This window comes from Heloderma suspectum, chromosome 4, assembly GCF_057233095.1.
Source record: "Heloderma suspectum isolate Gila_16-S chromosome 4, 16-S_ref, whole genome shotgun sequence".
NCBI classification, from domain to species: Eukaryota; Metazoa; Chordata; class Lepidosauria; order Squamata; family Helodermatidae; genus Heloderma; species Heloderma suspectum.
In genome coordinates this window covers 253557165-253583430 of record NC_139461.1, presented here as the reverse complement: position 1 = coordinate 253583430, position 26266 = coordinate 253557165, and the positions used below count along the sequence as shown (strand labels likewise).

The 26266-nt window shown below is 42.8% G+C and overlaps 1 protein-coding gene across 1 annotated transcript in view; it reads right to left on the bottom strand.

The window, feature by feature from the left end:
- Nucleotides 1–26266, bottom strand: part of CR1 (complement C3b/C4b receptor 1 (Knops blood group)) — a 126751-nt gene that overhangs the window by 41892 nt on the left and 58593 nt on the right. Inside the window, exons 23-35 of the mRNA XM_084853355.1 lie at nt 23648–23839; nt 23199–23381; nt 22428–22595; nt 21770–21949; nt 19089–19271; nt 17029–17211; nt 8958–9152; nt 8606–8705; nt 6952–7037; nt 4141–4332; nt 3692–3874; nt 2921–3088; nt 2263–2442 (exon numbers count right to left, since the gene is read on the bottom strand). Of these exons, the coding sequence (XP_084709481.1) occupies nt 2263–2442; nt 2921–3088; nt 3692–3874; nt 4141–4332; nt 6952–7037; nt 8606–8705; nt 8958–9152; nt 17029–17211; nt 19089–19271; nt 21770–21949; nt 22428–22595; nt 23199–23381; nt 23648–23839 (2193 nt within the window). The remainder of the gene's footprint in view (nt 1–2262; nt 2443–2920; nt 3089–3691; nt 3875–4140; nt 4333–6951; nt 7038–8605; nt 8706–8957; nt 9153–17028; nt 17212–19088; nt 19272–21769; nt 21950–22427; nt 22596–23198; nt 23382–23647; nt 23840–26266) is intronic.

Genomic DNA, 26266 nt, shown 5'->3' with positions numbered 1-26266 from the left:
ATAGAAGATCCGGGTTCTAGTTCCCACTTGGCCATGAAACTCACTGGATGACTTTTAAGCCAGTCACTGACTCTTGGCCTAACCTACTTTATAGGGTTGTCTTGAAGATAAAATGGAGACCATGTAGAAGGACAATGTAAGCCCCCTTGGGTTCCTTACAAGAGGAAAAAGGCAGGATATTGAATGAATGAATGAATGAATGAATGAATGAATGAATGAATGAATGGTGGGGCATAACCAGTCACAAAACAGTTTCCAGAAGGCAAACTGAGGAAGCTAAAAGGACCAAGAACTTGAATTCAAGGCAGAGGTGGAGTCTGAGGTCAAAAACAAAACTACTCTTGAACCCACAGTTTTCTCCTGCAACACCTATTTCACAGAAGGCTCTGAGACAAGTACCTGGCCAAGTAATTGAGTACAAGGCAGATATGGGATCTGAGCCCCCAAATTCCAGATCATTTATTTGGCGCCACAAAGCACAACAAAATACCTATTTCACAGCAGGCAAATTTGTGATGTTCAGAGAAACACACACAGGCAAAACGCCTACTCACACCACAGAGCCATACAAAAAACCCAAGCACGTGTGCATACGTGTACACCAGACAGAACACACACCATGTCAAAAACAAAAACCCAAGGAAACCATACACCACTCCAAACAAAAACAAAACCCATGCCCACCCCCACACATAGCCCCTGAACGCTCCCCTTGTTTCCCACCACCTGGTCTAAACCCCCAGGATGCTCTGCTCCCCATCCCACCCCACCCCAACTTACCTTTCTTTTTTCAAAATGAAGTGTTTGTCTGCAGCAGCCCACCCTTGTTATTTTTAGAAGAATGCCTCTGGGGCCCAAGTGGGTCTCAGAAAATTTGCGGTGGGGGGGATCTTCATGACAACAGAATGAGAAGTTCATTGGAGTATTACCCAGATTTTCATGGAATCAGCTTTGGTCCATCAGGGACACACGAAGCAAGGTAAGCCAAGTGTAGTGTACCTTTAAAATCTGGTTTTCGGCACTCGAAAGGAACATACTTCTGGGTGGGGTGGGGGGAGTAGAACTGAACGTCATCAAACTGGCAGGGGCTGCTCAACCAATGAGTGAGGCTTGTTTCCCACCCCTTTCCACGCTCCCTACATTATTATGAATGGAGAGCAACTAATTTTCCCTGTGTGTGTAGATTTCCCAGAAGAAACCAAAATCTCCAGTTCTCCAGTGCTGCATCTGAAGGCTCCTGAGAGTTCCGCCCGCACCCGAATTTCGCCACAGCCCAGCAAACAGCTGCAGAGTTATTGCTCCAACCCCATTTTTCCCCATGAGTGCACTTCTGTCAATTGCTTCCAATCCCCCTTCCAACTCCCCCCTTTCTCCTTCTCCCTGCTTGCAATGAGGAGCTCCTGCAAACCCGAAAGATCGTAATTGCAGTAATGAAATAATGCGATATAGCAGAGAAGGACTTTACATAACAACAGAGAAACTGCAGGACATCAAAGAAGCACAACAACACAGTAGCAATTTAAGAGAAGTGAAAGAACACTTTAAGGTGAGTTACTAAAGTTAACTTTTAACCCTTTCCTGCAGATGAGCGAGATTTATTTCTTACTTCTGAGTAAACATGCACAAAAGGGGGGATATGTTAAAGATTAAAAGCAGGGTACCTAAGGTCCCCGGTACTGTGGTAATGTGAAGGGTCACTGCTGTGCTCGTGGGGATTTTTTCAATGGGAATGGGAAAAATTACTTCCACTGGGGAAACAAGAGGGAACGGGACATCCCACCACCTTGGCCACATCACTGCCAGGTAACAGAGGCACACCCAGGATTTAATGCAGTGGGGGACATGGCACACTGTGCTAAAACCGCCAGGGAGCCCCTTTCAGTAAAAACAAAAGTTGGAATAAAAGGAGTTTCAGAAAATGCAGCTTTTAAAGAAGGAAGCAGCTGGTTGGCAGAGGATTGGTGACGAGGTAATTTGTCGGGAAGGAACTCAAACTGCTCTAACTTCACACAAATTCGCTTGTGAGGACAGCCCATTGGAAATAAAGATAGGGCTACAGGCCGGCATGTCACTGTGCAGTATGTCAGCCTCCCCAGCTAGGGCTGATGGGAGTTGTAGGCCAAAACATCTGGAGGGCCACAAGTTGTCCACCCCTGACATAAAGGGTCATGTATGCAATGTTATATTTCCTGGCAACATTTCTAGATTTGTTGCATGAGCTGCATACTATGATTTAAATAGAAAGGCTGACAAGAGACTCACATTCACAGTTTGGTGCTGAGGAGTTCCAAAAGCCAGACTCTGTACAAAACATTCTTGCATTTCCTATAAGGTTGTATCCAGGCTCACAGCTGTATTCTACAAACATCCCGCTAGTAAAGTGTTCTGATTTCTGACTCTTGTATTTCCCATTAGCAATCATTTGAGGTGTGGAACACTGCACTGTTGAAAGAGAGGAGGGAGTCCATCAAATACAGAGAAAATGAAAACTGTCCCTACATCTGGGATCCTGCCATACATTTTGAGATGTCTCCTATTACATCTTCCTGATACCAATCCCTGAACACAATACGAAGATCAACTAGTGGATTTGTATTTTTATGTGAACTTTGGCTGGTATACTAGGAACAAAGTGCTTCCTCTTTTTGTTTTTCTAACTATCATGAATATATACCAGTCCAGTTAACCATAGAATCTTTGCTAGGCTACCCTGCAACTCTGAAATCAAGCCTCCTGTGTTCACGTTTATGCTGCAGATTCCTGTCCTACCATCATGAGAGCCTACAAAGCCATTTTCCTTCAAAATTCACAACAGCTTAAGGTGGGAATTTTAAAAGAAATAAATTACAACGAAAGACCAGTACAGACTATACAAAGTATGGGTATCCAGCTCACAAATTCAAACGGCAATCTTAAATACCTGCACAGTGGGGCAGAGGAAGGCTCCAGTCTCCAGAAGCTGTGCAGGAAATAGATGCCTTTCCAACAAGGGAATAACCAGGATCACAAGAATACGTTACAGACATTTGCCCAGCAAAACCATTGTGCTTCCCATTGGCTATGTCTGGAGGCAAGGGGCACTGTGATACTAAACAGAAAAAAATAACGTAGAAAGTATATTCACAAAAGCTTTTTAATGAATGCTTAACAGAAAGTTACAGTGAAAAGTTGTATATTACATTTTATCCCCTCCTTCCTTCAAGGAGCACAAGACATCATACATGATCTCCTCCTCCCACATTTTGTCACCACAGCCCTCTAAGTAAGGTTACGTTAGGAAATGATGACTGGCCCAATGTCATCTAGTAAGGTGTATCACTGAGTGTAGATCTGAACCCAAATCTCACATGCATAAGTCCAGTGCTCGAGCCGATGTACCACACTGTCTCTCTCTACAAGGACTGCAATTATATTTCAATATGAATATTCTGCAGACAACTTTTGCTTTCAAGTGGCATAGACTGGCTTACGTTTAAAGTTCTCATATCAGCAACACAGCAAATAGCAAAAGTATACAATTTTCTAGCAGGGTCAAACTAATCTCCTTCAAACCATTCTCTCAATACACAGTGAGGAACGTATTTATTGTTCTCACAGGAGTTTCGTGAGACAAGGTTTCTTGCAGTCTGAAAGTGAGCTCTCTGTATTTGTAGGAAAGGTGTCAGATAAGAAGCTCCATAGTCATACTTGCCCCTTTCACAGTGAGGTACAGGAGGGTGCCATGTGCCATCCACTTGGCACTGAATCACTCTCGAGCCAGTTATCTTGTGGCCAGCAATGCATTCAAACGTCACTCTTTGGTTATACGTGTAAGTTCCAGAAGAACCAGACACCATTCTCCCGTTCTTAATTTGAGGAGGTGAACACTGAGACACTGAAAATACAATGATTTAATAATCAAACAACAGTGAAGGAAAGGTGAAAAGGGAATATACCTGTTTCCTGTGTGTCTATGCAGTAACATTGCCAAATAGGTCAGGTTTTGATTGTTTAGGAATACAAATAATGAATTATTCTTCTTGTCGGAAAATAACAGGCAGTGTTTGTCATAATATTACTAGATTATCACACTTAGGAGTTAACGTAAGTTGGACTTTTCTACAGAAGAATAAAAAAATATTATGTATGTGAAAGCCACACCTCCACAATATGCACGGCCACTCCACACTCCATTTAACCCATCCTTAGTGGTACAGTAAATAGATGCATTTCCAACAAGGGGGTAGCCTTTATCACAGGTGTATCTTACAGCTGTCCCATAGGAGAAGTCATTCACATATGTGCCACTGTGCTTGCCATGGGGAATATTTGGTGGTGGAGAACATGAAATACCTAGAGAGAGGCAGAAGGCATATATTGAAAATAATCTCTAGAATTTATTTTGCTTTCAAGTGAGCCAACTTGGAAAATGCAACTACTGAATTCAACAGTTAAGGCTAAATATTATTGTATAATATTAAGTAGTCCAAGTGTAGCATTAGCTGCAAATCATGACCAAACCTCAACAGAAAAACAAAAGAAGAAACACCATTATTTCTGGCATTCCACAATCTGCCATGCTTTGTCATAGTCATTCACAATCACCACAATGAATAGAATAAACTTTATATATTTTGTTTTCCCACCAGTACCTGCATATCAAGCAAGTCAAGCTCCTTAAAGACACTAAAGGAGAGTGCCTGCTGTCCTGTAAATGTCATTTCCTATATTCCATGTTCTACATTTTAGGACTGTGATAGAATGAATTGTATGAAGAGAATTAATAGGGGGGAAAGTATTGTAAAAATTAGGACACCTGGCATCACTGAAATACTGAGTGGCATGCTTAAGAAGAGCAAAGGAATTTCTTCTTCACATCACATACTTGATCTTTGAACTTAATTGTCAAAGAGTGGTGTGATGGCAACTAGTATAGATGACTGAATGAGGAAGATGAAGACTTCAGTGGTCTCACCTATTTAGCATTTTATCTCTCTTTGTGTTTTTGTCTGTGAGTTAATGTATAGTTTCTGATTTAATCTACACGTATATTTTGGCATGCACATTTGGGACACAGTTCTTTATTTCAGATAATCCCACCCCCTCATTTTCAAAGGGCACAGGACAGATATAAAACACATTCATTGTGATCAAGCAAAGCCTGTTCTATTTAGAGACAAAAAGTAGGAGAGAGAGATAATAAAGCTACACCATTGGAAAGGAACATTGAAAGGGAGACCCAGTCAACAATGAGGCGCGGAACTACAATGCTATACAGAAGATTTAGTGGATAGTGGAAACACAAGGGAATTATTTTCCAAGTATTAGACACTACATGAAGGCACATGAAGTTGGAAGCACATCACACTTAGCAGTCATACAATACGCTGCAATAGATTTTGTGCAAATCATGTTAATTTCTTTGTAGATAAAAGACAGCTTTGCACACACACACACACACACACACAGGGCCATCTACACAGAGACGCTTTCCAACGCAATTCAGTTAACAACCGCATTTTCATAAAATTGGATTTGCTCTATCCATGGCATACGCAGCCGATTAAAGCGGTGTATATAAAAAAAGAAGGGGAACAACCGCTTTTGCGTGGCAGACTGCACAAGAAATGGCATTAGTTCAGGCATACGTGGGTGGAGTCTTGTTGCATCAACAAGCTTCCCTTTATTAAAAAAAACAACTCAGCTCCGTGCTGAATAAGTGCAGTGGAAGTCAATGGGAATTACTTCTGAGTAGACATATTTAGTGGGCTGTTTTCAGGGCAGAAGTGGAGATTTCAAAAGAACAGAAGTTATCTCAAAGCACAGGCTCATTGGGGGGGGGGAAAGCATGTTAAAGCCATTAACTTTTGAAAAAGTCCATGCCCCCAGAAAAGCAGAGATTCAAAACAATGGCCTTTCCCACCACTCTCTCGGCTCAGTGCTACGGAAGTGCAGTGCAAAGAAATGGGAATTACTTATGGGTGGACATGTTTAGAGGGCTGTTTTCAGGGCAGAAATGGAGATTTCAAAAAGCAGAAGTCATCCCAAAGCACAGGCTCATTTGGGGAAAAAACAAAGCACGTTAAAGTAACTGAACTTATGCGAAGGTCTGCACCTTCAGAAAAGCACAGATTTAGAACAATAGTCTTCCCCGCTCCTCTCTCCGCTCCGTGCTGTGCTAAGTAAGTACAGTGGAAGTCAATGGGAATTATTTCTGAGCAGACACATTTAGCAGGCTGTTTTCAGGGCAGAAGTGTGTCCACTTTTGAAGCGTCTTTCTCAAGTCATCCCACAGCCATGTGCTGATTGTAAGGCTTATTTGGGGAAAAACAAAGCATGATCATGCGCAGGTCCGGTCCTCCGGATATGGCGCAAATTTCCCTTCCTCCTTTCAGTGCTGCACCCCCCAGCCAGAGGCAAAGGTAGTATCACTAGTTGAGGTCACACAGACTCCCAAACCACACTGAAGCAAGCGCAACAGGAAAACCCATCACAAAATGAGTTTGCAAAAATGTGGGGTTTACAGCATGAAAACACATGGTTGCTGTGGGGAGGGGGGAACATCATGTGCCATGATCATCTGTGAGGCCCAGTAGCACTGGAGTAAATCGCCTGAGTAGATGGGGCCAAGGTCTTTCCATTTTCATTGTTTAGGACAATACAAGAGGAATATCTAGTACACAAAACCCCACTGAAATAAATGGTCTTTGCAGTACCATATTCTTGTGTCAGGCTCATTAACAACATTGGGACATGCTCAAAAGGAGTTAGTGGTGGATTGGGCCCCATTTTTATTCTGATCTCAATTCTCTATTTTGCCTATGAACTTGCTCAGTATCTCTGACTTTAGCATTTATACTTCTCCTTTTCAAACTTTTCCAGATCTATTTTGCATTGTTCCCAAATCGCTGAAATTGTACTGGCAAGGAGACATTTTGCGATAATGTTTCGATTAAAATGTGCTCTACTTACGCTGACAAACGGGAATGGCAGGGGTCCATTCTACTTTTCGGCCAGATATCACACACCGTCTAGAAGACTGACCACTTAGCTTATGCCTGTACGGAGAGAGAAATAATTACGGATCTTCTGCTTCTTCCTCCTGGGATGTATAGAACTGAGTTGTTTGAATTCAATATATGCTCTGTTTACTTATGCACAGCAAAAAATGAAACTGTATATCAAGGATCATAGGAAAGCATGTTCCGTGAAGGCCAGGATTCTGCAGATATCTCTTACGACATCCAGTCCTTGGTTCCTAGTGATGCAGTGTCCCAATTAGTTGAAATCTTTTGAGCAAGCAATCCGGGCCTCTTTCTGGATTATGTAGAATGGCTTTATCAGCCACTCACAAAAGAACGAAAAACCAGTTCAACCACTTCAGTCACATATTAAGGAAGAATAAACTTCCTGCATGATCCATGGAAGAAAGGAATAAGTAGCTTACTCTGCAATTTCACACTACGGTGCAATCCTATTCACCCTTACTTGGAGTACATTCCACTAAGCACTGTGTAATTATTTCTGAATGACATGTAAACAACAAAATATTGCAGTGTATCCCCCCTCCCTAACAGGAGTGCTCCTATTCAGGCTTCTAGCAACCATTCCAACCATTCCAAGAAGCAGAGCGTTCCAGATGCCCCAACATTCTGTTTTTACAACTGACATTCTACATTCAATGGCTGCTGAGCATACGCAGTCCTCATTAGGCTGTGTTTTCTTTAGGATTTTGCCCCTAAGTTTTATTTCTTTAAACGATGTTTGTATTTCTGCAAACCTTAGGGTTCTCACAAGCATGTTGATACCTCCTTGTTTCTCACTGGCCCGGTTTTCGTTCCCCTCCTGTTGACAGTTACCACTTAAACTTTGCTAACAGAGGTTGATAGGATTAGGCTGCAAGAGAAGTTTGTCCCTAGGATTGCCAACTCTTGTTTCACCAATAATTGGATGAATTTTTAAGAACATATTTGTATTGATTTTTCTCAAAATGCAAATGTCATGTTCATTGAAGTCATACATCAAACATTAATTAAAAAATGATTCACTGTGCGAAATACATTAATGTAAAATCAAGCAAAGATTGAAGGCAAAATACGAGAAGGGGACAGCAGAGGATGAGATAGATAGCATCACCGATGCAATGAAGATGAACTTGAGCACACTCCAGGAGAGAGCGGAGGACAGGAAGGCCTGGCGTGCTATGGTCCATGGGGTCACGAAGAGTCGGACACGACTTAACGACTGAACAACATGACCATCACATTCCATGGTATACAATACAGTTATAATTCATTGTTTTTGTCTCATTTCATGTTTAGCTGGGGAGCTGGTGATATCTTTGTTACTGTTTGCATAGTTCATAAACATCTGCCATACTTCATAGAAGTTATCCTTACATTGCACCAATTTATTCTGTCTGACCAGTTTTGTTCACTTTTCGATCAATACTGGTGTTACTTTAACGCTGCATTAGAGGCGGAAATCTCTCAGCAAAACTTTTCCTGCATGGGAGAGTATTAAATGAGGGGGAAGCTTTATCAGATGATTTCTGCTTACGCTGCTAAAGGAAGAGGAACCCTACCAGAAAATCAGTGGAACACCTCTTTATTTCTCTGATGCTTACCCTTCCTCACAGGTGTAATTTACAGTGGAACCAAAGAAAAAATCTCCTGATACAATCAGCCTGCCGTTATCTGGTTCTCCTGGATGTCCACATGATTTTCCTAGCAGAAAATAAGACAAATGATATTTTTCCTACTTACGTTAAACTCCTCTAAAGAGCAAAACTGATTCAGAGTTTTCTTTTTGTATTTTCTTAAAATGAATACATTCACAAGGGGAAAGTTGCATGACTTGATTCACTGCTTATATTAAACATTAAGATAATTTGGGCTTTATATAGTATTCCCTATTAAAAGAATGTTCCATCCTCCCGCTGCCCCTCATATCTAGTTCAAGAATGATAAGGGACTCACTTTTACAGAATTCCTGAACTTCTGACCACACCTGATTTCTAAGGCACATAATAGAGGCCTTCAGTCCAGGATGCTTAGCATAGCCTTGGCGACATGTATATTTCACAGCTGAGCCAACAGGAAAGGAATTCTTTTCTTTATACTCATCGTGAAGCTCAGCAAAGTCTAACCTCGCTGGGGGACCACAGCTGCCTCCTGATAACACAAAAAGGAAGAGGGAAGATTGGTGAATTTTTGTATTTCTGACCCCAGTTCCTCCACTGTTAAAATGGAAATGGCTCCCCCTTCTCTCACATTCATTGTGTTGTTTTACTTTATAAATTTATATCCTGCCAGATATGTATAAGTGCGACTTACAATATCACGTAAAACACTGAGAATCAAAGAAAGACATTTTAAAATAGTAGCTGTTGCTGCTTTAGTCTTCTGAAGACAGTGTGGGCTCACAGACTAACAATATACAATTTATGTTCTCTTTGTGTATACCGTTTGTGTGTGTTCTGTAAATGGTTTTAAACTCTTACACTGTATTTTAATTTTCTTACTGTAATGTAATGTTTCATGTTCTTAATCTGTGTAAACCACCCAGAGAGCCTCAGGTATGGCGTGGTACAGAAATGTAAATCAACATCATAGAATCATTGAATCATAGAATAGTAGGGTTGGAAGGGCCAACCCCCTGCTCAATGCAGGAATCCAAGTCACAGCATCCCTGACAGATGGCTGTCCAGCCTTATCTTGAATGCCTCCAGTGTGGGAGAGCCTACTATCTCCCTAGGTAATTGGTTCTGTTGTCATATTGCTCTAACAGTCAGGAGAACTTGACACAGTACTGGAGATGAGGCCTAACCAGTGCTGAGAAGAGGGGAACTAATACTTCCCAGGATTTGGAAGCAATTAATGCAGCCCAAAATAGCATTTCCCTTTTTTGCAGCCATATCACATTGTTGGCTCATATTCAGCTTGTGATCGACAACAATTCCAAGATCCTTCTCACTTGTAGTGTTGTTGAGCCACGTATCCCCCATCTTGTAACTGTGCATTTGGTTTCTTTTTCCTAGGTGCAGAACTTGGCATTTATCCCTATTAAATGTCATTCTGTTGTTTTCTGCCCAGTGCTGCAGTCTATCAAGATCACTTTGAATTATTTTTTTTGCTTACAAACTATTAGCTACCTGCCCAATTTTGTGTCATCTGCAAATTCGATCAGCATTCCGTGTACCTCCTCCTCCAAGTCATTAATAAAAATGTTGAAGAGCACTGGGCCCAGGACTGAGCCCTGCGGTACCCCGCTCATTACCTCTCCCCAGTTGGAGAAGATCCCATTGATAAGCACTCTCTGAGTCCGATTCTGTAGCCAACTGTGGATCCACCTGATCGTTATTTCATCTAGCCCACTTTGAGCTAGTTTGCTCATCAGGATATCCTCGGGCACTTTGTCGAAAGCTTTGCTGAAGTCGAGGTATATGATGTCCACAGCATTCCCACAGTCCACAAGGGAGGTTACTTGAACAAAAAATTAGATCAGATTTGTCTGGCAGGATTTGTTCTTGACAAATCCATGTTGGCTTCGATTAATCACTGCATTGTTTTCAAGGTGCTTACAGATGGATTGCTTTATCATCTGCTCCAGAATTTTCCCAGGGATTGATGTCAGACTGACTGGTCTGTAGTTCCCAGGTTCCTCCTTTTTGCCCTTTTTGAAGATGGGGACAACATTAGCCCTCCTCTAGTCATCTGGCACTTCACCCGTCCTCCATGATTTCTCAAAGAGAATAGAGAGTGGCTCTGAGAGTTCTTCTGCCAGTTCCTTTGTTACTCTAGGGTGCAGTTCATCTGGACCTATAGATCTGAGCTCATTCAAAGTAATTAGGTGTTCCTTGACCATATGCCTATTGATCTCAATGTGCAATCCTGCCCCTTCAATCGGTACTTTGCCTTTGCCAGGGGGGTCATAGACCTTCTTTTGGGAGAAGACTGAGCCAAAGTAGGAACTGAGCACTTCTGCCTTTTCTTTGTCATCTCTTATCATTTTGCCATCCTTATTTAACAGCTGAACCACCATTTCTTTCTTCTGTCTTTTACTATGCACGTAGCTGAAAAAAGCCTTTTTGTTGCTTTTAGCCTCCCTTGCTAACCTCAGCTCATTCTCAGCTTTAGCCTTTCCGACACCATCACTGCAATTCTGTTCTACCTGCCTGTACTCTTCCTTTGTTGCCTGGCCTTCTTTCCACTTCCTATATGTGTACTTCTTTGTTTTCACGTCATCTCTAAACTTTTTGTGAAGCCACATTGGCATCTTCTGTTGTCTTCCACCTTTTTTTCTTGTTGGAATTGTTTGTAATTGTGCCTTGAGAATTCCCTTTTTTAAAAACTCCCACCCATCTTGGACTCCTTTTCTTGTTAGAGTTGCTTGCCATGGGACCTTACTTATCATTGTTCTGAGTTTATTAAAATCACCTTCCTAAAATCCAGGGTACGCGTTTGGCTACACTCGGGTTTTGCTTCCTTAGAACCAAGAACTCAAGTATAAGATGGTCGCTTTCCCCCAGAGTTCCTGGAACTGCTACTTTATCCACTAAGTCACCTCTGTTGGTTAGGATCAAGTCAAGGATAGCCAATCCTCCAGTTCCTTCCTCTACTTTCTGCAGGAGGAAGTTATCCACCGCACAAGTCAGTGTCAAGGGCTCCTTGGAGGCCTCTCTCAGTCTAATCCAGTAGCCAAGTCCAGACACAGACAAAGGGATTCTTTTCAAAGCTTTATTCTTCTTTTACAACTTAACAACTCTACAGGTAGCAACTAGATCTGAGCAGCAGAGTACCTATGCCCTAAGTTGGAACAGTTGGTCCCCGTTTGAAAGGGAATTACTGGCAGACCCCTGAATTTAAGGACTACAGAGAGTCCCTCCCCTTTTCCATTGGATCCTCGGGGCGAAGCCATTGTGTGCGCGCCAACCGGGCACTACGCTCCTTTCCGCGCCCTCCATCTGGCGCCGTTCTCTGCGTCTGCGTCGCGCATCCACTAAGTCTGCTATCTGTGCTCGGTCACTCCCTGGACTGCTAACTAAACTAGGAATGCGGGTGGGAGGAATCTCCGTCAGCTGTTGGTCCTGGGAAAGAGGAGAGCGCTCCTCTCCCAGGAGCGACTGCTCTTCCTCAGAATCAGAACTACTCTGGGATTCTATGGCCTCAGTGTCCACCCTGACAGTCAGGAATTTCCTGGAGGGGCCATGTTTTGCAGAATTTGTCTCCCAACAGATATTGGGGAAATTGAAGTCCCCCATTACTACTCCATCATGCTTCCTTGAAACATCGGCGATTTGCTTTTCAAAAGTTTCATCCTCGTCTTCTCCTTGATTGGGTGGCCGGTAGTAGGCTCCGACCACCAGGTTCCTTTTATTCTTTGCTCCATTTATTTTAACCCAGATGCTCTCAATGGGGCTACCAAGCTCATCCTCCTGTATTTCTGTTCAGAGATATATATTTTCCAGGTGGACTCACCAGGTACCCCATCCTCATCCTCATCATCCATTAGCATACAAACAGACATTGATATAGTTCTAGTCTTGTCAAAATTGTACCATAACACTTAGTAATGGCGGACCATGGCATCAGAAATAGTTAGGCTGGGGGACAATTCAAATGCCACCAGCTCCATTTGGAGGTTTCTGAAAGAATATGGAAAGGGTTCCTCTTGAGACTACCACATAGCTAAGCTGATGTCTACTGGGTCTGGCATGAGGATTCCAATGATCAGGCTGAACAGTTGCTCCATCAGAAACAGATTACAATAGTGTGGAACTCCTGCCACCAAGCAGTGGTTTTCGGTGCTCCTTATATGACAGCTGAACCATTTCAATCAGTGACAAGGCAAAAAGTACCCTTATTAATCTGTATAGCACTTAAAAGTGTGCCAGTTAATTACATCAATGAACCCATGCCATGCCAGTCCCCCCTACTCACTACTGATCTTACACACACACACTTCCTCTCTCACATACTCTTGTATGTATGTTCCATCTATATATAAGCGTAGTAATGACTTCCTCACATCCAACACTAATATTGGGTCTTCGAAACATAGAAAGATAATTGAATACATCAGAAAATACTCCATGGAATACAGGGACGATAAGCAGTTTTTTCTTGCTTATTTGGTGAATTTTGGGTACTGGGAACAAGACTCCTTGGGTACTGGGAACAGGACTTCAGCTCTTTACCCAAAAACATTTTAAAACATGTATCTCCCCCATATTCCACCTACCAGTTTCTCCCCAGCAGAATGCCTGTGCCTAATCCGATGGCGGATATGTGTAACTGTGAATTTTGTGTACAATTCATGAAGCAATAGTAGGGATGGAACAACATTTAAAATATTTCTAAGCTTTTTGTGAAGCTCATTTAAATATTTATTTAAAATATTTCTAGGCCATCTCTCAGGGCAAGAGCCCCTCTCCCAAGGCACCTTACAATAGTAAAATAGACCAATACAGTAATAAATCAGCAAAACATTAATAGAAACAACAAACATGAGCAAAAAAAGAAATGGCCTAGACAGTACTAAGAACCTACAACACAATTGCAGCTATAAACCAGATCCACCTGGAAAAGCATAATCAGGGAAAGCCAGAGTGAACCCTAAGGATTTACTCTGGCCCTTCTTATATTTTCTTATCTTGGATTTCATGTATGCACTCAGAGCGCTCAACAACACATGGCATCCTTGGGCAGGTACCGGGACCTCATCACCCTGACAGGGAGTACCACTGATGCCTGACCTGAGTCTCCTTTAAGATTATTTGTCTGCCTTCCTCACAGAGCTCCCCAATGATGCCTTATTCCCAACCCTGCTTGCTGAGTTTGGACTGATAAAGATTAAGGGCAAAATGGCAGTCTTCAGCCCAGTATTGTAGTGGTAAATTCAGAAGTGCAGGGTCCCTTCGTGACAGCCACAGCCGCATCCCCTTCTATGTTCGTACCACTTTGTAAGATATACAGCCTTCGACTGGATCCAAAAACAGTGCAGATGAAAGTAAGGCAGTGGTAGGGATGGGCGGATTCCCTACCTGTTCCTCCGCTTGGGAATCCGCCCACTGAGGGTGGCGATCTGTCCCTCCCCCCGGAATCCTCCCTGGCCAGCTACACTCCACGGCGATGCCATTTGCGGCCAGAAAGCAATTAGATTAATAGGCTAGCCTATCGCGTGAAGAACCAGAGACGCAAATGGTGTCCACTACGCCATTTGCGGCCATAAAGCCCTTGGTTTAAGCTAAATGCAGCCATTTATGGCTGCATTTGGATTAATCTAATTGCTTTCCAGCCGCAAATGGCATCTGCTACACCATTTGCATCCGGAGTCAGTCAGCCCAGCCAGCGATACAGCAATGGCAGGTGTATCGCTGGCGCCCCAGAGCCAGCCAGCGGGAAGGATCCGGCCAGGGAAGATTCCTCAGGGGGGCAGATGTAAGTGATCCATTCCTCCACAGACTCCGGAGGCCGGATTCTTTTGAATCTGGCCTCACTGGGTCCATGGAGGAATTCTCCGCCATCCCTAGACAATGGTATTACAACTGGATCTCTGAGAAAAAATGGAGTGGTGTTAATTTTTTTCACCCACCCACCCACTCACTCATTCACTCACAAACATTTTAGGTTTTCAAAATATGATACTCTATGGAAGCTTCACCCTCTCAACTCAGCCCTCATGGACAGATCCCTTCTGATGTAAACAGCCCCCTTGCACTCTCCCTTAGCTCCCCAACATTGCCCATTAGCCTTTCCTAAGCTCCTTCATTATATCTCTCCCATCCTGCAACAGAAACATCGACACACCCGGCTGGATTGAACCACACATACATACACACACGCACACGCATGCACACCCACACCCTTTCTTTCTCCTTTCCCCCCAACTGATTTTTTACTGTTTCCCTTCCCTCCGCCAGGGTTTGTTTGCCCAGGTACATGCCAACTTGGTGCCAAAAAGTGTTGCTGACAGAGCAGGTTGCATTTGGCAACTCTGCTTGCTGTAGAAATTAATGTTCGAAAATTAACAGTGCAATCCGATGGGTGTTTATTTCGAATTAAATTTACAGAGATCTTGGGAAGGCAGCTAAGCCTGCAGTCCTACCCACACTTACCTGGCAATTGAACATAGCGGGACTGACTTCTGAGTAAACATGCATAGGATTGTGTGATAAATCCTAAAAAATGGCACAAACCAGTCACCTGCCCTGCCCCATAAGTAAATAATGGTGTCAGCAGCCTCCCCTCCTGCTGCTGCCCTGGCCAGCAGCAGCAACGGGCTTGAAGGGGTGGCCAGTATTGCAGGAGATGAGGGCAGTACCGGGCCTGAAGTCACAGAGCAGGGACAGGCGGCGAAGCCAAGAGCTGAGGAGGAGACTAGGGGTGGGGGAGAGGAGGCTGCAGAGCTCTCTCAGGCTCCCTCCCTCTCTCGCTCGCCCCCTGTGTCTGGCTAGCTTTGCATAGTAGAGGAGAAGCAGCCAAGAGGAAGCTGCTCGCATTCCCCTGCTCCCTCCTCCTTCTCTAGCAGACTGTGACCCGGCTGGGGGCTGGCTTCAAAAAAAGTGCCGGAGCAAAGCCCCAGCGCAACCTGCCACCACTACACCGCTGCTTCAGCCAGCTGATTCGGTGTGCCAGGGCCCACCAACAGAGGAGAGGGCCCATCAGACTGCTCTTTGCCCAGGGCCCCCTAAAACCTGGAGCTGCCTCTGTACACACTAATAATACTTTGAACTAGCAGTACAGAAACATGCTGCATATGGAAAATCAACACTGGTACTCCAAAGACAGTTAATCATTTAGGAGCGATTAATCACATAATTAAAGGGGAAAAGGTACTTGATGGACAGCAGAACATAGGTTGCTTTAGAAAGAGGGAAAACATATCTCCCTTCTATACCAATACAATGTATGTCACAATAGGAAAACTGCAGGTGAGGCTATTGTCCTGAACAAGGACAAGCAACACGAGGAAAAAGTTCTGGGAAAAAGTAATCCCCACCTTTCTCTTCATTAGATGATGCATAAAAATTCAACATACAAATAGCACGTGTCCATTGCACCTCTTTCTGTGATCTTTCAATATGTAGTATCTGCATCTTTGTTTTAGATAATTTCAAATGAAGATTCACCTCAAGCAATTATAAACCCAGGAGGACCTCGTGCTCTTGGGAAACACCACAGAATGACTATCTGGATTGCCGCCCTTATAATGGTGTTAATTTGGAGCACGAATTCCTAACTATCTTTCCCTTTTCTCATAAGTGCCCCTAACTTTAGATGAGATGTTGATGTTTTTAGATCCTGACAGCAAATGAACACATGTGAACAGGTGTAAATAGCATCCATTCCTAAACAAATGTAAATCACATCCCAAACACATGTAAACGGCATCCATTCTCAGAGTAGAGTCTCCTTTGCTGTCACATTGCCACCGAATGGTAAGGCTGTGTTTCAGGTAATAATGAGCCACACATCACTCAAATGCACTTCTCTCCCTTGGTTTCTAAAGTGTTGCGATGCTGTTATTCTTCTGTTATGAATGTATAGAACTAGCAACTACAAATGAAAATATAAAATCAGCATTGGACTCTACAGTAAAAATTAAATGGAAAAAGGAATGTGTCGCACAACCATTTCAGTCACATTATCAATGGAAAGTTTAAAATTTCAGGTTCTCTCAGTTTGATATGAAGCCCCTTAATAAGAGGTAAGTTACTGAACCCCCAGGGCAGGGTAGGTGGTACCACCTCCACTACTATAAGAGGAGTCTTCCTTCACTAGTTGTCACTTTGGCTTTGTCTCTTTTCAGCGACACTTCACATGAACATTTATTCCACACAAAACTGAATTCTATATGACACATATTCCGAAAGGTATGCCTCCAGTCTAAGAAGTCTGGAACATTTGAAGCAGCCTTAATTTAAGGATTTGTCTGAAACCAAACGTTTCAATGCAGAAGGAAGGAACCAATGTGAACATGCATTCTCACTTTTGTAGCTTGCACTTCTATGGCCAACATGGACAATCCTGTTGCCAAGAAATTTACCTTCACAGCGAGGGGCAGGGGAAGACCACGTGCCTGAGTCTGTGCAATAGATAGTTGCCTCTCCAATAAGAGTGTAGCCAGGATCACATGTATAATTCACAAACATGTCAGTGGTAAACACTACTGCTCCCTGGTTGCTGTGAGCCCCATTTTCGATATCTGGGGGTGGCTGGCATTGCACCACTGAAAGGAGAAGAGCAAAGAATACAATGCAGAGGCAGATTAAGATGATGCTTGACCACCACATATTCAATTAGGGTTTCTTCTTTTCTTGTTCAGTGCTCCTGGTTATCCCAAGACAAATGGTGTCCATGTATACAGAACAGAAGAATCTGGGGCTTAAATCCACTGTTCTGTCACTGACAGCCAACCAAGGTGGTGATGAAGCTGGAAATGGCCACAGCATAGGACACCACACCATATCCATATTGCCTAGTAATTCTGGAACTTGAGCAAATACAGAAAACCCTTATCACAATGTGTTAAACTTAAAGGGGGGGTTGTTAATTGATTAGATGCTGTTCAGGGTAAAACCCTTCACAAAGTAGATCCTTCTGATTTGTTTTTATTCTGATGTTTTATGCTTTTATTGTATTAGATTCTGGCATATTTCGGCGTTTTTTGTATCTCTTGTATATGGCCCTGATATCTTAGGATGAAAAGCAGGTTAAAATACTTTTAATACATAATAACAAAATAAAATAGCCATCTATAAAAATGAAAGTCCCTGATAATATGCAACTTAGTTTTCCACATGGCCACATACTATTCATTACTCATGGTCGGCTTCATGGATTCCTTGTCACACCCCACCCGTCTCGTGTGATCAACCATTCCACTCACAATGTTTGACAGGGAAAGACTATGCTTGGCTTCATATGCCATACTTCTGAACAGAACCTGTCTATTTACCCATACATAACAGAACTCCACTGGATGTGACTGTTGGACCTTACTGTAATGTTGATACAGATTCTGATCTCTCTGGTAAAGACGATCTTTCCACAAAATCATCACCCTGATCTAGGGTTGCACACATAGTGGAAAGTGATGCTTATATGAGGCACACTACATCTTCCCAGGGTAATAGATATCTCTGAGCGCATGCTGAGACTTTGCAAAAGACAAGAGAGCAAGAGAAAACAACCAAATCCTTCTCACATTGCATTGGATTTTGCATTCTACTGACTGACAGATGAAGCCAACCCCCAAATAGAACTCCAAGAGAAACAGGCTTGTTAGTGAAGGTGAAACACTACTCATACACATACATAGTCATAAATAATGTAGTAACCTTGGATTTCTTTACACACAAAGCAGGAATGAGCAGGTTTTGACACTCCGGGTGTTTTAACACACAACGTCCATAGTCCCTCCTCCACTCTTCCTTGGACAGCTATCCAGCTCCAAGATGGTGGTGAAGCCGGCTAAGGCTGATGGGAGTTGTAGGCCAAAACATCTGGAGGGCCACAAGTTGTACATACATGTCATAAAGGGTCATGTATGTACAAAACATTATTGCGTTTCCTATAAGGTTGTATCCAGGCTCACAGCTGTATTCTACAAACATCCCGCTAGTAAAGTGTTCTGATTTCTGACTCTCGTATTTCCCAGTAGCACTCATTTGAGGTGTGGAACACTGCACTGTTGAAAGAGAGGAGGGAGTCCATCAAATACTGAGAAAATGAAAACTGTCCCTACATCTGGGATCCTGCCATACATTCTGAGATGTCTCCAGTTACATCTTCCTGATACCAGTCATTGAACACAATGCAAAGATAAACTAGTGGATTTGTATTTTTTATGTGATCATTGGCTGGAATACTAGGAACAAGGTACCTACATTATCTTTTGCTAACTATCATGAATACTTATCAATCCAGCTAACCATAGAGTCTTTGCTAAGCTACCCTGCAACTCTGAAGTTATCCTCATTGAGAGGAACTCCAAACCCATAACATTTGGAGTTCCTCTCAATGCAGAAAGAGGGAATCTATGAAAACAATGATCTCAATTTTAAATCTGTAAAGCCAAAATGAAAAACTACTATATAAGCTTGCCTTCGCAGCGTGGGACAGGGATACTCCACACACCGGATCCTGTGCAATAAATAGTTGCCTCTCCTATTAGTACATAGCCAGGTTCACAGCTGTATTTTACAGATTTTCCATTGGTGTATTTTGTTGATTCCTCGGCATTGTACTTCCCATGCAAGACTTTGGGAGGTGAGGGGCACCGTACCACTGAAAGGAGCAATGGCATAATGTTATTGTCCTCAGCACTACAGAGGGAGAGACAGACAATAGACCGAGGGAGAGACAGACAGATAGAAAATATATCCAACAATAATATACATAATGCAGGGGTCCCAAACCTTTTTGAGATGATGGGTATGTTTCAACATTTGAGTGTGTTGTGAATGCTCACACAAAATGACTGCCTGGTGAGCGAGTGGTGTAGGGGTTAGAGTGTTGGACTAGGACATAGAAGATCCGGGTTCTAGTTCCCACTTGGCCATGAAACTCACTGGATGACTTTTAAGCCAGTCACTGACTCTTGGCCTAACCTACTTTATAGGGTTGTCTTGAAGATAAAATGGAGACCATGTAGAAGGACAATGTAAGCCCCCTTGGGTTCCTTACAAGAGGAAAAAGGCAGGATATTGAATGAATGAATGAATGAATGAATGAATGAATGAATGAATGGTGGGGCATAACCAGTCACAAAACAGTTTCCAGAAGGCAAACTGAGGAAGCTAAAAGGACCAAGAACTTGAATTCAAGGCAGAGGTGGAGTCTGAGGTCAAAAACAAAACTACTCTTGAACCCACAGTTTTCTCCTGCAACACCTATTTCACAGAAGGCTCTGAGACAAGTACCTGGCCAAGTAATTGAGTACAAGGCAGATATGGGATCTGAGCCCCCAAATTCCAGATCATTTATTTGGCGCCACAAAGCACAACAAAATACCTATTTCACAGCAGGCAAATTTGTGATGTTCAGAGAAACACACACAGGCAAAACGCCTACTCACACCACAGAGCCATACAAAAAACCCAAGCACGTGTGCATACGTGTACACCAGACAGAACACACACCATGTCAAAAACAAAAACCCAAGGAAACCATACACCACTCCAAACAAAAACAAAACCCATGCCCACCCCCACACATAGCCCCTGAACGCTCCCCTTGTTTCCCACCACCTGGTCTAAACCCCCAGGATGCTCTGCTCCCCATCCCACCCCACCCCAACTTACCTTTCTTTTTTCAAAATGAAGTGTTTGTCTGCAGCAGCCCACCCTTGTTATTTTTAGAAGAATGCCTCTGGGGCCCAAGTGGGTCTCAGAAAATTTGCGGTGGGGGGGATCTTCATGACAACAGAATGAGAAGTTCATTGGAGTATTACCCAGATTTTCATGGAATCAGCTTTGGTCCATCAGGGACACACGAAGCAAGGTAAGCCAAGTGTAGTGTACCTTTAAAATCTGGTTTTCGGCACTCGAAAGGAACATACTTCTGGGTGGGGTGGGGGGAGTAGAACTGAACGTCATCAAACTGGCAGGGGCTGCTCAACCAATGAGTGAGGCTTGTTTCCCACCCCTTTCCACGCTCCCTACATTATTATGAATGGAGAGCAACTAATTTTCCCTGTGTGTGTAGATTTCCCAGAAGAAACCAAAATCTCCAGTTCTCCAGTGCTGCATCTGAAGGCTCCTGAGAGTTCCGCCCGCACCCGAATTTCGCCACAGCCCAGCAAACAGCTGCAGAGTTATTGCTCCAACCCCATTTTTCCCCATGAGTGCACTTCTGTCAATTGCTTCCAATCCCCCTTCCAACTCCCCCCTTTCTCCTTCTCCCTGCTTGCAATGAGGAGCTCCTGCAAACCCGAAAGATCGTAATTGCAGTAATGAAATAATGCGATATAGCAGAGAAGGACTTTACATAACAACAGAGAAACTGCAGGACATCAAAGAAGCACAACAACACAGTAGCAATTTAAGAGAAGTGAAAGAACACTTTAAGGTGAGTTACTAAAGTTAACTTTTAACCCTTTCCTGCAGATGAGCGAGATTTATTTCTTACTTCTGAGTAAACATGCACAAAAGGGGGGATATGTTAAAGATTAAAAGCAGGGTACCTAAGGTCCCCGGTACTGTGGTAATGTGAAGGGTCACTGCTGTGCTCGTGGGGATTTTTTCAATGGGAATGGGAAAAATTACTTCCACTGGGGAAACAAGAGGGAACGGGACATCCCACCACCTTGGCCACATCACTGCCAGGTAACAGAGGCACACCCAGGATTTAATGCAGTGGGGGACATGGCACACTGTGCTAAAACCGCCAGGGAGCCCCTTTCAGTAAAAACAAAAGTTGGAATAAAAGGAGTTTCAGAAAATGCAGCTTTTAAAGAAGGAAGCAGCTGGTTGGCAGAGGATTGGTGACGAGGTAATTTGTCGGGAAGGAACTCAAACTGCTCTAACTTCACACAAATTCGCTTGTGAGGACAGCCCATTGGAAATAAAGATAGGGCTACAGGCCGGCATGTCACTGTGCAGTATGTCAGCCTCCCCAGCTAGGGCTGATGGGAGTTGTAGGCCAAAACATCTGGAGGGCCACAAGTTGTCCACCCCTGACATAAAGGGTCATGTATGCAATGTTATATTTCCTGGCAACATTTCTAGATTTGTTGCATGAGCTGCATACTATGATTTAAATAGAAAGGCTGACAAGAGACTCACATTCACAGTTTGGTGCTGAGGAGTTCCAAAAGCCAGACTCTGTACAAAACATTCTTGCATTTCCTATAAGGTTGTATCCAGGCTCACAGCTGTATTCTACAAACATCCCGCTAGTAAAGTGTTCTGATTTCTGACTCTTGTATTTCCCATTAGCAATCATTTGAGGTGTGGAACACTGCACTGTTGAAAGAGAGGAGGGAGTCCATCAAATACAGAGAAAATGAAAACTGTCCCTACATCTGGGATCCTGCCATACATTTTGAGATGTCTCCTATTACATCTTCCTGATACCAATCCCTGAACACAATACGAAGATCAACTAGTGGATTTGTATTTTTATGTGAACTTTGGCTGGTATACTAGGAACAAAGTGCTTCCTCTTTTTGTTTTTCTAACTATCATGAATATATACCAGTCCAGTTAACCATAGAATCTTTGCTAGGCTACCCTGCAACTCTGAAATCAAGCCTCCTGTGTTCACGTTTATGCTGCAGATTCCTGTCCTACCATCATGAGAGCCTACAAAGCCATTTTCCTTCAAAATTCACAACAGCTTAAGGTGGGAATTTTAAAAGAAATAAATTACAACGAAAGACCAGTACAGACTATACAAAGTATGGGTATCCAGCTCACAAATTCAAACGGCAATCTTAAATACCTGCACAGTGGGGCAGAGGAAGGCTCCAGTCTCCAGAAGCTGTGCAGGAAATAGATGCCTTTCCAACAAGGGAATAACCAGGATCACAAGAATACGTTACAGACATTTGCCCAGCAAAACCATTGTGCTTCCCATTGGCTATGTCTGGAGGCAAGGGGCACTGTGATACTAAACAGAAAAAAATAACGTAGAAAGTATATTCACAAAAGCTTTTTAATGAATGCTTAACAGAAAGTTACAGTGAAAAGTTGTATATTACATTTTATCCCCTCCTTCCTTCAAGGAGCACAAGACATCATACATGATCTCCTCCTCCCACATTTTGTCACCACAGCCCTCTAAGTAAGGTTACGTTAGGAAATGATGACTGGCCCAATGTCATCTAGTAAGGTGTATCACTGAGTGTAGATCTGAACCCAAATCTCACATGCATAAGTCCAGTGCTCGAGCCGATGTACCACACTGTCTCTCTCTACAAGGACTGCAATTATATTTCAATATGAATATTCTGCAGACAACTTTTGCTTTCAAGTGGCATAGACTGGCTTACGTTTAAAGTTCTCATATCAGCAACACAGCAAATAGCAAAAGTATACAATTTTCTAGCAGGGTCAAACTAATCTCCTTCAAACCATTCTCTCAATACACAGTGAGGAACGTATTTATTGTTCTCACAGGAGTTTCGTGAGACAAGGTTTCTTGCAGTCTGAAAGTGAGCTCTCTGTATTTGTAGGAAAGGTGTCAGATAAGAAGCTCCATAGTCATACTTGCCCCTTTCACAGTGAGGTACAGGAGGGTGCCATGTGCCATCCACTTGGCACTGAATCACTCTCGAGCCAGTTATCTTGTGGCCAGCAATGCATTCAAACGTCACTCTTTGGTTATACGTGTAAGTTCCAGAAGAACCAGACACCATTCTCCCGTTCTTAATTTGAGGAGGTGAACACTGAGACACTGAAAATACAATGATTTAATAATCAAACAACAGTGAAGGAAAGGTGAAAAGGTTATATACCTGTTTCCTGTGTGTCTATGCAGTAACATTGCCAAATAGGTCAGGTTTTGATTGTTTAGGAATACAGATAATGAATTATTCTTCTTGTCGGAAAATAACAGGCAGTGTTTGTCATAATATTACTAGATTATCACACTTAGGAGTTAACGTAAGTTGGACTTTTCTACAGAAGAATAAAAAAATATTATGTATGTGAAAGCCACACCTCCACAATATGCACGGCCACTCCACACTCCATTTAACCCATCCTTAGTGGTACAGTAAATAGATGCATTTCCAGCAAGGGGGTAGCCTTTATCACAGGTGTATCTTACAGCTGTCCCATAGGAGAAGTCATTCACATATGTGCCACTGTGCTTGCCATGGGGAATATTTGGTGGTGGAGAACATGAAATACCTAGAGAGAGGCAGAAGGCATATATTGAAAATAATCTCTAGAATTTATTTTGCTTTCAAGTGAGCCAACTTGGAAAATGCAACTACTGAATTCAACAGTTAAGGCTAAATATTATTGTATAATATTAAGTAGTCCAAGTGTAGCATTAGCTGCAAATCATGACCAAACCTCAACAGAAAAACAAAAGAAGAAACACCATTATTTCTGGCATTCCACAATCTGCCATGCTTTGTCATAGTCATTCACAATCACCACAATGAATAGAATAAACTTTATATATTTTGTTTTCCCACCAGTACCTGCATATCAAGCAAGTCAAGCTCCTTAAAGACACTAAAGGAGAGTGCCTGCTGTCCTGTAAATGTCATTTCCTATATTCCATGTTCTACATTTTAGGACTGTGATAGAATGAATTGTATGAAGAGAATTAATAGGGGGGAAAGTATTGTAAAAATTAGGACACCTGGCATCACTGAAATACTGAGTGGCATGCTTAAGAAGAGCAAAGGAATTTCTTCTTCACATCACATACTTGATCTTTGAACTTAATTGTCAAAGAGTGGTGTGATGGCAACTAGTATAGATGACTGAATGAGGAAGATGAAGACTTCAGTGGTCTCACCTATTTAGCATTTTATCTCTCTTTGTGTTTTTGTCTGTGAGTTAATGTATAGTTTCTGATTTAATCTACACGTATATTTTGGCATGCACATTTGGGACACAGTTCTTTATTTCAGATAATCCCACCCCCTCATTTTCAAAGGGCACAGGACAGATATAAAACACATTCATTGTGATCAAGCAAAGCCTGTTCTATTTAGAGACAAAAAGTAGGAGAGAGAGATAATAAAGCTACACCATTGGAAAGGAACATTGAAAGGGAGACCCAGTCAACAATGAGGCGCGGAACTACAATGCTATACAGAAGATTTAGTGGATAGTGGAAACACAAGGGAATTATTTTCCAAGTATTAGACACTACATGAAGGCACATGAAGTTGGAAGCACATCACACTTAGCAGTCATACAATACGCTGCAATAGATTTTGTGCAAATCATGTTAATTTCTTTGTAGATAAAAGACAGCTTTGCACACACACACACACACACACACAGGGCCATCTACACAGAGACGCTTTCCAACGCAATTCAGTTAACAACCGCATTTTCATAAAATTGGATTTGCTCTATCCATGGCATACGCAGCCGATTAAAGCGGTGTATATAAAAAAAGAAGGGGAACAACCGCTTTTGCGTGGCAGACTGCACAAGAAATGGCATTAGTTCAGGCATACGTGGGTGGAGTCTTGTTGCATCAACAAGCTTCCCTTTATTAAAAAAAACAACTCAGCTCCGTGCTGAATAAGTGCAGTGGAAGTCAATGGGAATTACTTCTGAGTAGACATATTTAGTGGGCTGTTTTCAGGGCAGAAGTGGAGATTTCAAAAGAACAGAAGTTATCTCAAAGCACAGGCTCATTGGGGGGGGGGGGAAGCATGTTAAAGCCATTAACTTTTGAAAAAGTCCATGCCCCCAGAAAAGCAGAGATTCAAAACAATGGCCTTTCCCACCACTCTCTCGGCTCAGTGCTACGGAAGTGCAGTGCAAAGAAATGGGAATTACTTATGGGTGGACATGTTTAGAGGGCTGTTTTCAGGGCAGAAATGGAGATTTCAAAAAGCAGAAGTCATCCCAAAGCACAGGCTCATTTGGGGAAAAAACAAAGCACGTTAAAGTAACTGAACTTATGCGAAGGTCTGCACCTTCAGAAAAGCACAGATTTAGAACAATAGTCTTCCCCGCTCCTCTGTCCGCTCCGTGCTGTGCTAAGTAAGTACAGTGGAAGTCAATGGGAATTATTTCTGAGCAGACACATTTAGCAGGCTGTTTTCAGGGCAGAAGTGTGTCCACTTTTGAAGCGTCTTTCTCAAGTCATCCCACAGCCATGTGCTGATTGTAAGGCTTATTTGGGGAAAAACAAAGCATGATCATGCGCAGGTCCGGTCCTCCGGATATGGCGCAAATTTCCCTTCCTCCTTTCAGTGCTGCACCCCCCAGCCAGAGGCAAAGGTAGTATCACTAGTTGAGGTCACACAGACTCCCAAACCACACTGAAGCAAGCGCAACAGGAAAACCCATCACAAAATGAGTTTGCAAAAATGTGGGGTTTACAGCATGAAAACACATGGTTGCTGTGGGGAGGGGGGAACATCATGTGCCATGATCATCTGTGAGGCCCAGTAGCACTGGAGTAAATCGCCTGAGTAGATGGGGCCAAGGTCTTTCCATTTTCATTGTTTAGGACAATACAAGAGGAATATCTAGTACACAAAACCCCACTGAAATAAATGGTCTTTGCAGTACCATATTCTTGTGTCAGGCTCATTAACAACATTGGGACATGCTCAAAAGGAGTTAGTGGTGGAT